At 50.0% G+C, this 14,333-nt stretch overlaps 1 protein-coding gene across 2 annotated transcripts in view; it reads left to right on the top strand.

Annotated features, from left to right (window-relative positions):
• Positions 1–1,355: 1,355 nt before the first annotated feature.
• The window catches only part of ADAMTS15 (ADAM metallopeptidase with thrombospondin type 1 motif 15), a 41,880-nt gene continuing 28,902 nt past the window's right edge, over positions 1,356–14,333 (top strand). For both annotated transcript variants that reach the window (XR_014542082.1, XM_083588422.1), the window contains exon 1: positions 1,356–4,269. Coding sequence is in view for 1 of the 2 variants with exons in the window: in XM_083588422.1 (XP_083444548.1) it covers positions 3,274–4,269 (996 nt within the window). In the remaining variant the exon portion in view is untranslated. The remainder of the gene's footprint in view (positions 4,270–14,333) is intronic.

The following is a 14,333-nucleotide window of genomic DNA, read 5'->3' on the forward strand; positions in this document are numbered from 1 at the left end:
CATAAACTTTATTTAATTGATCATGCACACCAGCTCAGATAAACTATCAATGTACAGCAGTACACACAATAAGACATCAACCACCAATAAAACAATGCCTATTAACCGGTCCTCTTTTTATCATGTCTTTAACTGTCCTGAGTGCAGAGACAAACAATTTAAAAACACTAAATAAGCCTGATCTATAATCAGCTGTTGTCAGTGTTTAGGAAATACTTTACATCTTCCGAAAAGGCTGCGGTCCTACAAACAACATGGGGGTTTGTGCCACTGAACTCAATATGGTTTATATATAGGATTGCATCACATGGTATAATCCCAAGATGCAGACGTCTTGTATTTTTTGAAGGGACGTTCTTAATTATTTCAGATTGCTTAATAAACGCCTCCTCTGCAGTTTTCAAATGGCTGATCTTTGTGTCTGTTTCAACTATGGATGGGAGTTAACCATTTTCAGTCTTGCATTTCTTTCTGTTTATGCTTTGGCCAGCTCTCTCTGCTCTGTTTTGCAAGGAAAAGCAACAGACAGCATCCTCTCATTCCTCTGCTGATGTCAGCATACAAAGCTCATATGATGTTGCTAGTGATAAGAAGAGGTTACTGGAGGGTTGCGAATCCCATGGAGACTTTTTCACATCCACATGGACGCTTCCTTTACAATTTGTTGCAGACAACTTGAAAATAATACTGAGCATTCATATAGCACTCGTTCCCCAGTGTTCTGGGGGTGCTTTCAGGTGGGGAGAGGGTTTCTTACTGCAAATGGGTCTTTGAGATATTGCAGATGTGGCACTGGAAACAGCAGGTTTTTTCAACTGGATTTCCCCCAGGAAGAGAACACTGGGTGAAATGGAGGAGAAATACAAGCTGTTTCATTCATGCACAAGTTTAACATGGGGGGGGGGAGCAACACAGTCCTGCAACATCGGTGGGTCTGCCCCAATCGGAGGGGACCTGAGAAACCGCTTTCTGTGTCCACACGCAGGCAGCAAGCGCTTGAGAAAGGCATTCTCATTGGCACAAAATGGATTATAACTTCTCAGCGGAACGCGATTTAGGTTGACAAAACAGTGTGGGACAGGGACAACATAGGGAATGACATAGTGTGTGCAGCACCCCCGAAAGGCCCTTGCCTGCAGCACCGAATGCACATTATCACATAGTGTGTACCATATATATTTGTTTCATAAAATTTATACACTGCTTGTTTTTTCTTTTAAAAAACCCCAAGAAACCAAAGCGTTTTAGAATGAGATTAAACAAGAAAAAATTACAGCGGTACTTTGAAACATACAAAAGTTAAAGCACTGAAACAGATTAAAATTAGCACAACTTTCTAAGCATCTGGGCAGGCTTGTCTAAGCAAGAATGTTTTTATCAGGTGCTGAAAGGTATAGATGGAAGACACCAGCTAGATCGCAATAGTCAAGCAGTTCCAAAGAGCTGGAGCTGCCACACTAAATGATTTGAGTTCTTACAAACGCAGAATAGGTATTGGCTGGCAGCTGCAACAGTGTCCTTTCCACTGATAGAAGTGGTTGAGTGGGTTATGGCAATATTGTAGGCCGGATGACTGGAGGCCCCTGCCAAGGGCCTAGCCAGACCTACACTGCCATGCCAGGAATGCACTGCGAGTTTATAACTTTCTTCTAGCAAGACTCCTCCCCTGGGCCTTAGACAAGCTCTGCATTGGCTTGCTCATGGAAACAGATGGCTAGGTAGGCAGGTAAATAGAATTAAGGGCCAGGATAAAGGCAAACAACTGCCTCATGAAGGTGCTGGATACACCTCTTTGCTGAGGGAATTCCATCATAAACACCCATCGGGAAGCACCCTCCAAACCCTGACAGACAGGAATATTGTCACAGTCCTCACAACAGTCCATGAAAGTCTGATCAGCAGAAAATTATGCCCATTTTTCTGATGAGGGGCTGAGGCTGTGTGAGCAAGAGAGGTTTTTCTAAGTCCGTCTCTGGACTTTGTAGGCGAGGAGATAGTCAAGACCCAGGCCTTTGTGACACAAGAGTTTGCCTATTTCTTCGTGACTCCACACTGGCTGTTGTTAACCCATCTTCTTATCCAAGGAGCTCAAGGCAGGGTACAAAGTGATTCTCCCCCCTCATTTAATCCCCACAACAACCCTGTGAGGTAGGTTAGGCCGAGAGGCAGTGACTGGTCCAAGGTCAGCCAGTGAGCTTCGTGGCCACATGGGGGGATTTGAACCCTCCTCTCTGACAGTTCCATGGTGGTCACACTGTTCTGAGCTACCCCTGCAAGGTCTTTGGTCTCCAGGCTGCAAGGTGTGTGCGAACACGAGTGTGAAAATAAAGAAGGAATATCTGTGGACGAAGGAAGGAGGACAATGGAAAAGGTTATTTGTTCAATTGCAAGCAGCCGGTAACAGGCGGTGCTCAGAAGTGCACACAGAGTGCTTTCCAAGTAGGAAATGATAAGGCGAAGGCTAATGAAGAGAAGGGAGACGGAATGCAGCAGCCCAAGGCACTTTTTGGCACATTCAGAGTGCATCTTTCTTTAGAAAAACACATACACGCACACACAAACATCCTTTTGGCTGGCTGTTTTGGCTTGTCAAGGCTTTCCTGGGGTTCAGGAAAACGCAGAAGATCTGGCCACAAACACAACACAACAGCCCTGTGAAAAAAAGCAGAGTCAGTGGAACTGAGGAACTTCAATGAGAGAGGGGCTGCGCTGAAGAGGGGCGAAGGGGCTGCAGAGGAGGCAGGAAAAAGAACAGCAAACGCTGCAGATGGTCTCACTCTCTGAGCGAGAGCGAGAGAGCGAGAGAGCGAGAGAGAGAGAGAGAGAGAGAGAGAGGAAGCCCCATAATTGCAAAAGTCAGCTAAACTCTCTCTGGCTCTTTAAAACGCGAGGCGAGCGCGCCGCAGCGCGCTACTAGGAGGCACCGGGCGGGCTGCAAGTGGCTGAGGGCAGGCCCAATAAGCGCCTTCAGCACCTCCCCTCGGAGAAAAAAGCAGCAGGCGAAGGAAAAGCAACTCTGGCTCCGAAGCCTTGATAAAAAAAAAGAAAAGAAAAGGGACAGAAATTGGCACACGGCGGCGATGTATATAAAGCTCTCCTAGCAAGCGCGCTGCCTGTTTGCAAAGCCAGGCACCGTCGAGGGGGGTGGTAGCAGGAGCGCGCCGGCCGCGATGCCTCGCTGAGTGAGTGAGCGAACGGGCAGCGGGCTGCTCCCCGACGCGGAGGACCTGCAGTTGCCCCGGCCGGCCCGGTCCGCGCCCTCCCCGCCGCGCCATGCCGCTCCTCCTGCTCCTCCTCCGTCGGGGTGCCCTCTTGCTCTGCCTGACCGTCCTGCGAGGGTTGTGCGCCCCGGCGGAGACGGAGCTGGTCACCCCCATCCGCCTGGACCCGTCCCCGGAGGGCGGCCGGCCGTATTTCCATGGCCCCCCTGAGGGCACCCCTGTCGGGCAAGGAGCCACCTTCCAGATCACGGCTTTCCACCAGGATTTCTACCTGCACCTGCGCCCCGACGCCCAGTTCCTGGCGCCCGCCTTCGCCACGCAGTACCTGGGCAGCGCCCCGACGGCGGGGGCGGCCGAGCAGGAGGGAGACCTGCGCCGCTGCTTCTACTCCGGGGACGTCAATGCGGACGCGGACTCTTTCGCGGCTCTGAGCCTCTGCGGAGGGCTGACGGGGGCTTTCGGCTACCGCGGCGCCGAGTACCTCATCCGCCCCGTCGAGAACAGCGGCGGGAACCGGGCGCTGTGGAGCGGCCCCGGGGAGCACCTGCTGCAGCGCCGGAGCGCGCCAGGTCCCGCCGTCCCGACTTCCCGCTGCGGCGTCGGCTCGGGCTGGAACCCGGCCATCCTGCAAGCCCTGGAGAAGTACAAGGGGGCCCCCGGGGCCCGACGGGGCCCCCGCAACGGGACGGGCCACGCGCCGCAGCCTCCACCGCCCCGGGCCAAGCGCTTCGTCTCCATCCCACGCTACGTGGAGACGCTGGTGGTGGCGGACGAGTCCATGGCCAAGTTCCATGGCGGCGACTTGCAGCACTACCTGCTGACCCTCATGGCCACGGCGGCGCGCCTCTACCGGCACCCCAGCATCCAGAACCCCATCCAGCTGGCCGTGGTCAAGTTCCTGGTCATCGGGCAGGACGACAAGGGGCCCAAGGTGACGAGCAACGCCGCCCTCAGCCTGCGCAACTTCTGCGCCTGGCAGAAGAAACTGAACAAGGGCAACGACAAGCACCCCGAGTACTGGGACACCGCCATCCTCTTCACGAAGCAGGTGGGTGGGGGCGATCTGACGGGGTGGGTTGACGGGTCGCCTCATGGCTCCTCCGGCTCGTCCCCCAGGGCAGGAGGACCAGGAGGTGCTGCCAAGCGGGGTGGGTGCGTCTCGCCTCCACCCTAGTGGTCCCTGCAGGGGCGTCGAATGGGTCTTTCGAGGGAAGAGACTTCGAGGTTGGACGGCAGCGCGGGTGAGGCCGATTCCCCGCCTTGGCCAGCAGGAGGCGCTGTAACGATGATGGTTTTTACTAATCCAACATTCTCTGTGTGTATGGTACGGGTTTCTGGTTTATTGCATCTGTATCTGGCCTTTTCCTCCAAGGAGCTCAAGGTGGCGAGTGCGGTTGTCCCCTCCATCATTTAATCCCCACAACAGCCCTGCGAGGTAGTGTTGCTGTGAGGTGACTGGCCCAAGGTCAGGCACTGAGCTTCATGACTTGTGCATGTGCGCATGTGTAAATGTGTGGTTGAATCCTGATCTGTCCCAGGTCCTACTCTGAAATTGTAATCTTCACAACGCCATGAGGTAGGTTAGGCTGAGAGGCAGTGACTGGCCTACGGTCTCCCAGTGAGCTTCATGTGCTGAGTGAGAATTTGAACCCTGATCTCCCAAGGTGCTGGTTTGACACACTAACCACTGCACCACTCTTGACTCCTCCCGAAGCCCCATTAATCCCATTTCCCTTAGTCCAGTCTGGGGCCCTTCAGATGTTGTCAGATTACAGCTTTCATCACCTCCTCACCCTTGGCCATGCAGGGCAGGGGCTGATAGGAGTTTTAGTCCAGTGTTTCTAGGGCATCACATTGAGGAAGGCTGCTGTGGCCTCAGTGACCTTCAGGCTACCACGTCCAGTACACACTTACTTAGGAATAAGCCCCATTTGTTTTCAACGGGTGGAGACTTCTTCCCAAATTAATTCAGGATTAGGTTGCACCTGCCCCCTACGAGCCATGAGAAGGTGCCTGTCCAAATGAAAAGCAACAGCGCTTACTTGGCTGGTCACTTTCGGCTCTGCTGATTTTTCCAGAGAAGTGCAGGGAACCAGGGAAGCTGCTTTGATGCCGTTCTCCTTTGTTTAGCCCACTACATTGCTGCCTGCTTGGATTGGCAGTGTCTTTTGTGGGTCCTTGGCAGGTCCAGCCCTGATGTCTTAAGGGAGCTCCTAGTTATGATGGCTGCACTCTGCCTCCAGCATTCAGGTTTCCCCAGATAAGAATCCCGCTGGCCACTGAACCAGATGCTGGACTAGATTGGCATGTTCCCTGAGCCAGCAGGGCTCACTTTTTATGTTCTGGTCTTTTTGCTGAAGCTGCCAGGGGGACGTGGGTTTGGGACCTTCTGTGTGGGATGCATGCAGTCCAGCCTTGCTCTCTGCCACCACCACCCCAATTGCTTGGTTGCAGCTCAGAGGGGAGCACGTGGGTTGTGAGCTTGGCATACATGGAATTCCTTTTGAACAGCAGCCCAGAAAGAAATAAAAAAAGAGGGTAGAGAAAAAACACCCGTTGGCACAGTGTTTTGCGAGGCCAGTAAATGGGTCAAGAGAGAGACATTCTTCAGGAAGAGTCATTTGTGACAAGAAGCTGCCCTTTGCCAGTGGAGCATCTCGCTGGGCGGGGCGGAGCCACGATTCTCCTCCTTTCTCCTCCTTCTGTCTCTCCCTCCTTCTCTCCTTCCTGCCTTTGCCAACTGGGCCAGAGCTGCCAATTACCCAATGCAGTGTCTCGGTTTGCCTGCCATGATGTGGCTGAGAAAACCATTGCAGGGTGCATTTGTAGTTGCACCTTAAGAGTAATAAAAAAAACTTCAAGAGGAAAAAGGCAATTAATAGAGGCGATTAAGAATATAAGAAGAGCCTCCTGAATCAGGCCAATGGCCCATCTAGTCCAGTATCCTGTTCTCACAGTGGCCAACCAGATGCCCCTTATGGAACACCTGTAAGCAAGATTTGAGCACAAGAGTCCTGTGGTTTTCAGCAGCTGGTATGCGGAATCATTGCTGCCTCCAACTGTGGAGGGAGAGCGTAGCCATCTTGGCTCATAGCCACTGATAGCCCTCTCCGCCTCCATGAATTTATCCAATCCTCTTTTCAAGCCATCCAAATTGGTGGTCCCCACTGCCTCCTGTGGGAGGGAGTTCCACAGTTTAAGTCTGCACTCCATAAAGAAGTACTTTTTAAAATCCGTCCTAAATCTTCCAATGTTCAGCTTCAAATCTTACCATTTTTTTACATAGTAGGAGATACATAAATTGTAGGAAAACTTGTGGAGAAGGTGGATAGAGATGCATCCACTCCCCCCCTCAACCTGACCCTTAGGGTGATAAAATGTAGAGCAGGGGTGAGGAACCTGGAAGTCCAATTGCCCCTGGAGCATCGGAAGTTCTGCTCCTGACTTGGGATCACCCTCTGAAATTAACTGGCAGCAGATTCAGCAGACAGAAGAAAAAAAATATCTTTCCTCCTTCCCTGCATAGTGAATTCATAGGTTTTCCTTTCACCATAAAATGGTTATGGCTGCTGACATAAGTCCTGAGAGCTAAATGGAGACCCTCCATATTCAGAGGCAGTCTACCTACAGCATAGTTGTTGTTGTTGTGAGATGTGGCTGCGGTGGGAACCTTTGATGCTGTTGGATTTCAGCTTCTCTCCACCCAAGCTGGCATGACCAATAGTCAGGGATGATAGGAGCTGTAATCCAAAAACATATTGAGAGCCATAAACTCCTATCTCTGCTGTAAGGGAAGTCCTATGAAAAGGAAGTTAGGATCAATGGACTCTTGGTTTCATCCAGCTCTTCTCATGTTCTTGTTGGTCACACAGAGCCAGGGATTTGCTTTGTTTTCTGAACTCCCCGACCCCCACAAACAGCTGGGCAGAGCACCAATCGCTTTCTGAAATCTCTTGCAGAACCCTCTATTGCATGAGGTTTTGGAAACTTGAGACCAATTGGGGTGTCTCTCCCACCACTAATGTACTGTATGTACTGTCTTTCTTTAGAAATTGTTATCTCTCACTCGCCTCATGTGTGAAGTGGGATTTATTCCCCTAGAGTAATTTTTCATGTCAACATCTGTTTACAGTGGACGTAAACAAGTTAAGTTTGTCTGGCTGCACGACTTTGCCCTTAAATAAACATTCCTGCGATTTCCCCGCTTAATTAGAAGGATTTGCTACTTCCTTTCCTGCTGTTCCTTTTTTTGTTTGGGGTGGTGTTTGTGAAATCCAGTCGAGAGAGCAAAGTTAAGTCCTTAGTTTGTCAGTGGAAATCTCAAGGCAGTCAGGGATGTCAGATCAGTGGCGGCTGCTGTCCGTGGCGACTGGTGGGGTAGAAGTCCGGGAGCCCAACAGTAGGTGGCGCCAAAGCCAATGACAGACAGAGCCAATTCATTCTAGCTTTGTCCTTGTCCTCCTCCTTCCTGCTGAGTTATACAAGGGCAACTCTGAGACAACGGAGGAGGAAGGTGACAGGCAGTGCCACCCCTGGACTGGGTGTAAGTGGGAAGGCAGGCAGGTGGGGGCAGCCTAAGGTTGGCGGACAATGCCCAATTTGCCCTAATGGACCAATCTCTGCTGACATCCACCATGCATTTCCTTCTGAAATCTATTACTTACTGCATTTATTTCCCACTTTGTTCTCCAGGGGGCTCAAGGTTCTCCCCATCCTCATTTGATCCTCAAAACAACCCTGCGGGGTAGGTTAGGGTGAGAGGCAGTGACTGGCCCCTAGGGTCACCCAGTAAGCTTCGTGGCTGAGTGGGGATTTGAACCCAGTTCTCCACAATGCTAGTCCAAACACTAACCACTACACTGGAACCCTGATCTTCCAATATTTTATATCTATGTGTGTGTGTGTGCGTGCGTGCGTGTGTACACACACACACACACACACACACACTCTAAACTTCCAAGGTTCTAGTTCCCATTTCATCTTCACAACAACCCTGTGAGGTAGGTCAGGCTGAGTGGCAATGCCTGGCCCTCAAGGTCGCCCAGTGAGCTTTGTGACCAAGTGGGGATTAGATCCCTGGTCTTCGAGGTCCTAGTCTGGCACTCTTTCCGCTGCACCACACTGGCTCTCATCCTGAAACCTGGCTGAGCCTGTTCCTAACTCCTCCCCTCTGTAGCCCCTGGGCTCCTGCATCTCCATGTTGATGCTGACAGCCTGAGCATCCTCTGCGATTGCTCCTTGATGCTGTGGGCTTCATGCCTGACAGGAATGCAACTGCTCCCTCTAGACCCAGTCGCTCAGCAGCCATCATCGCCTAAGAACGAGTGGTTTTTGCTTCCCTACACCTGGACGGGCTTCAGGCAGGTGATTGACTTGGAAATCTCCTCAAGGAATCCCTTGTCATCCTCGGGCTGAACCTTGGCTACACACACTGTTCTGATCCATGGCAGCCTTCCCAGTTTTGCTCGCAGGAAACATTTGTATGCATCCAACTGGGATTTCTCATTTGACACGGCAGGAGCTTCGGCCAAACTTGTACCGGGAAACGTTCTGACCGTTCTGTTTCCATCTCTACCATTTGCTCGCCGCCTTCCTCCTCCTCCTCCAGGGTTCTGTTGCCTAAGTGAAGGCTTCCTCCTCTGTGTTTGTGCGGCCAGCTGCTGTGATAGGCAAGATTAAGGAGGCGCTGCTTACCTTGGGTCTCAGGTAAAAAAAATGCCTCACCATCTTAACCCCAGATACATGGCCATAGTCTGGCCCTTGAATTGCTGTTGGACAACAGCTCCCAGCATTTCCAACAATAGCTGCGATTCCTCCACTGCAAGGCATTGGACTAGATGACACAATGATCCTTTAGGTCGCAGTGATGCTGTGAATATAGGGATGGCCACATCTCTATTTGCTGATGGAGAAAGATTAGAACAAACCTTCTGGTAGGAATGAAAGGCATGGTGATTGTGTATTTGTGTGTGTAAGGAAGCAGCACAATACACACGACCACTCATGTGTGTGAAATATCTCAGATACTACTCCATCCCTCTTCATCCCTTCCATGACTACAGCCAAATGACCGCAGCTAACTGCATGACTCATGCCTAGACTTGGGTTGTTGTTTTTTTGGGTAGGCACAGCCCCTGCAAAGCTTTGAGCCATTCTGCGAACTTCCATAGGCACTTCTGTTTGTGCAAATTTCAGAGAAGGGGTTGAGGACAAGGGGGATGGAGAAGCAGACCCAGAGATGTTTTGGGGTGGCCTGTCACTTTTACTCATGTCACAGGCATGGCCCTCTTAACACATGGCAGAGGCTGCAATCATATGCACTTTCACCTGGAGAAGGGTCCCATGCAATTCAGTGAGACTTGTTTGAGAGGAGACACTGGTGCGATGGCAAATTCTGAAGTGCGGGAATGCATCGTGATGGCAACTCCTATGGCAGGGATGGTGAACCACAGGCCTGGGTGCCAAATGCACCCCCACCCAGGTCTTTCGGTTTGGCCTCCAAGGATCTCCCCTTTCGAAGCACAAAACGAGCCTGTTCTATGGCATCTTTGAGTGCTTTTGCCTGGTTGGATTTGAACTGCGATCCTGCTTCTTGCTTGCCTGGATGGAGGGCAGGACAGGTGCAGGTGTGTCAAACCTCTGATTTCTGCCTGGCTAGTATGCAGCTTATTGTAAAAAAGTAAGAGTCACATCCATTGCTCCTCCCAATTTTGTATCTGGCCCTTGCATGTGCCACCACTGCAGTACAGCTATAGGGACTGTGTGTTCCTTTAGTCCCTAGCCAGACCAAAGACATACTCACAAGTTAGACTGTCGTTCATGGCATTGACTGCAATCCCGTGCATCACTTTCTGGGAGTAAGCTGAGTTCGGTGGTCCTTCTGACTGTAGAGGTTCAACTTGGAAAACACATTGAGCTTCAAGAACAAGTTTTTCTGCCAACTGCAATGGCAGCCTTTTCAATTAGAAATGCTAATATCTTGCAAAGACATGTTGAGGACGATGACAACAACAATGCTCCTATCTTACTGGTGTGAAGCAGGTACCTCATCAAAGAAATGGAAGGAAGTACCTAGCCTTGATTATTTTTTCTTGTTCTCTGACTTCCTCAATGCTAACATCCCACAAATCCTAGAGGTGGGGGAAATGACAACCTTGAAACCTCATTCAGTTGCTGGAGAAAATAGAGTCCATCAATTCCTCTGGTGTTGCAGTGGATGATGTCATTGCTCATGCTTTGAAAAAGGTCCCCAAACTGTGCTCCCTCACATCCTCCCTCTGCTGCACCACTGGGAGTAAACATGTGTGGGATTGGACTGTAAAACTCCTAGAAAGAGACGCAGACTTTGAGGCGGTGAGTGAACATGGGACTCCGCCCTGTGACGAACCCTCCTTCCCTTGTCCCCTCAATTCCTCCCATGATATCAGGCTGGAACAAGCCAGGTTTGGCTGCTCCTTCCCTGCTGGTCTATGGAGTTGGGACTGCAGGAGCCTCAGATGGAATGCATTAGAGCAGGATGTGGCTCAGGAGCATGAGACCCTTGCCTTGTTGAAAACGAGACCTGGAACTTTTCCACCGACTTTGGAAGGAGGGAGCCAAGGCTTCCCCCAGCTGCTGCATCCCAGCAGTGCGGCGACGGAAGTGAATGTGACAAATGCGATATTATTTGCCGGATTGTCAAAAAGCTGCCATTATGGAAAAGGGGGAGAGAAAAGAACCGTTTCTGCATGTTAGGAATCCGAAAGAGTGATTCAGCCTCACAACTGCCAAGGGAACAGTAAAAAGAAAAAGGAAAAAAGGGTGGGGGAAGGGAGAATACATATTTTTAATAGATAAAGCGAGGTGTCTTAGATTTTCATTTTCCTCCCGATTCTGTGGAATTCTATCCTGGAGCAGATGAGTAACTCCCTTTCCCCTTTTCTTTTCAGGATGAGGGTTTCCACTGAGTAGGTTCCAAAATAAAACACTTTTCTGGAATCGCAGGAAATTGGGCTCCACGAGTTTGTAGCTATTTAGGCAATGTGATGACTACAAGGCTCAGATTTAGTGTTGACCTTCAGTTCAACCTGAGCTGCGTGTCCTGATCCTTACAAACATCAGATGGAGAAAATAAACGTGGGTGCAGAGTCATGCGACTTCAGACTGGTGGAGGAGGGAGGCTGGGAGGAAACATAGAATCACAGGATAGAATTTGTAGAGTTGGAAGTGCCACTGGTCATCTAGTCCACCCCCTGCAATGCAAGATTTATTTAAGCCAGACTTAAATAAAACAAAAATCATTGCATCCAGAAAACTAACATGTCAGGGAGAAGGTGTGACTAGAACGCTTCCTCCCTTGATATCTGTTGCTGGGTTTTTTTTGTTTTTTGTTTTTCCAGAAGCAGGAGCTTTCGGCTCTGTGATTCTCTCCACCTCACACTGCAGACTACAGTGGTAGAATCCAGAACCATTTCTACTCTGTTGGGTTTGAGTTGTGTGCCATTGAATCCGAGGCCCTCCCTCTGGGTCGGTTGTGAGCAATGGCAAAAAAGTGGGCGGCTTCTCCTCTTTGCATCTGTGGGTTGTGTCCAATGCTAGTCCTACTCAAGAGCAGACCCTTTGAAATGAATGAGCCATGTCTGCTAACTTCAGCAGGTCTCCTCTCAGAAGGAGGCAACCAAATACCTTGCATCTATTGGGGATGCTTCCCAGGAATGGGGTTACAGTTTTATGGATCGGAACCTGTCTGATTTAAGAAGATGTAGATTGTGTGCACACTTGTCCCTTTAAAGAAGAAGAAGAAGAAGAAGGAGGAGGAGGAGGAGGAGGAGGAGGAGGAGTTTGGATATGATATCCCGCCTTTCACTCCCTTTAAGGAGTCTCAAAGCGGCTAACATTCTCCTTTCCCTTCCTCCCCCACAACAAACACTCTGTGAGGTGAGTGAGGCTGAGAGACTTCAGAGAAGTGTGACTGGCCCAAGGTCACCCAGCAGCTGCATGTGGAGGAGCGGAGACGTGAACCCGGTTCACCAGATTACAAGACTACCGCTCTTAACCACTACACCACACTGGCTCCGTGCACATCTGGAGCACATTTTCTGCCTCAAAGAATTCTGGGCACTGTAGTTTGATAAGTGCTGTTGGGAACCGTAACACTGCGAAGGGCGAACTACAGTGCCCAGGATTCTTTGAGGGAATGAATGTCCCTTGAATGTGCCTTAAAGGTGTAGCGGGTACGCAGCTCACAAGTATGAAAAAGGCAGCCTACGGGGTTATGTTTGGGGAGAGTTTGTGCTGCAGTGTTCCTGGGGCCTTGTCCCATCTTCCGAATAATAGCCAGCTTGCATTTTTTGCGCATTACTGAGCCGCGCATTCCTCAAACCCCAATGTGAGGGCACTGGATCAATGGAGACATCTGCCTTTCTTGAACTCCTCCATCTGTGGTCTCTTGATACAGCAAAATGTATCTGCCTGCCAAAAAGGCTGTTGCGTAAACCCCGAGCTCTTGTTTCATTAAAAAAGGAGGGAGGGCGACAAGCTAATTGATAGGCAGTTTGCAGTGGCAGTCGACAAGTCCCGTGCAGAGCAGCTGGCGGGCGGGTTGGGGTGTTTTGCTTTCTCATTCTGGTATCAGGAAGTTCTGGGAAAGGCAGGTTACTCAGTTCAGGAGTGGCACCAAACTTGAGAATGGCTGCACTTCAGTAGCGGAACATCTGTTTTGCAGGCGGAAGATCTCTGGTTCAATCTCTGGAATCTGCAACTAGGACTGGGAGAGACAGCTTGTCTAAAATCCTGGAGGCAGCTGCTGCCAGTCAGTGTAAACAGTGCAGAGCTAGATGGACCAATAGTTTGACTCAGGGTTAGGCAGCTTATTGCATTACTGTGGAGGCAGCTGCAATTGACTTTATGCTCCAGCTGTTTCATCCTGATCTTCTAAGCAGGTATGAATTGGAAGTCTCATTCTTTGGTGGTAATGGTGTAGCCCAGCAGCTGCAACTCTGTCCTATAGGATGAGCCCTGCCAGATTAGAACAGAGTCCAGCATCCTGTTTCACACACTGCCCAGCCATGTGCCCATGGGAAGCTCACAAGTAGGATGTAAGCACAACAGTCCTCTCCTGCAGAAATCTCCCAGATCTCTCTGGGTGATCTTAAGCCACCCTTCCATATCTGCAGTTTGGGGATAATAATACTGAGCCTACTTTACAGGATGGTTGCTAGGATTGCAGCGAGACAATGTTTGCAAAACACTCAGCTCACTCAAAAGAGGGAACCGATCCATATGATGCACTACTCTAATTAGAAGGTGCTTGGTTGCATGATGATACTTGGGAGAATGCACCAACAGTGACTTTTAAAGTGATATTGGAAAGATCCCCATGTGCAGGACCACATGGGGACCACATCAGAATGCCGTCTCGGTGAGGTCCAGTTCTGTGGTTTGTTCTCTTGGAGAACAGAAGAAAACACGGTATAAATGCAATCAACAATATTTAGCATTTATATAGAGCAGGCACATCCAACTTCCAAGAGACTGTGATCCACTCACACTGGCAGTGATCTACCCATTGTATTGATCAAAGTTTTTCAGCTTTCTTTAGGGAGGGTAAGCTGTGAGCCAAAGTTGTTGAGCTTTTTTGGGGGGGATCCTGCAATCGACCAGGGACATCATGCGATCGACTGGTAGATCATGCTTCATATACATTATCCCAGGATGCCTCCTAGCTTAGGATGCCTGAGGAACTCGCCATTCATAAATTCTGATGCACGTTGACCTGATTTACATCTTCAAATGGGCAGGTCGATGCGGAAATGGGATGGGGAAAACCTATGAATGAACGTGTGCAAAACAGACGTGGCCAGGAAATAGTGATCTGCCCATCTCTCTGCTTACAACAATCCTGTAAGGCAGGGCAGTCTTATTCTTTCCATACTGCAAATGTGGTCTGGTTGAAAACAGTGGTTGACTTAATAGCTACTATAGGCACCTTCTGTCATAGCACTACATGATTCACTTACAATTTGTTTACAGAAAGGCACCTTTCCTGTAAAAAAAAAAAAGACTTTCCTTTAACCTCTTACCTTTAACATCAGCGACCTTAAGCGATGCTACTAGACAGGATCCAGTGCCTGT

Source organism: Podarcis filfolensis (assembly GCF_964270895.1).
Source record: "Podarcis filfolensis genome assembly, chromosome: 15".
Lineage (NCBI taxonomy): Eukaryota > Metazoa > Chordata > Lepidosauria > Squamata > Lacertidae > Podarcis > Podarcis filfolensis.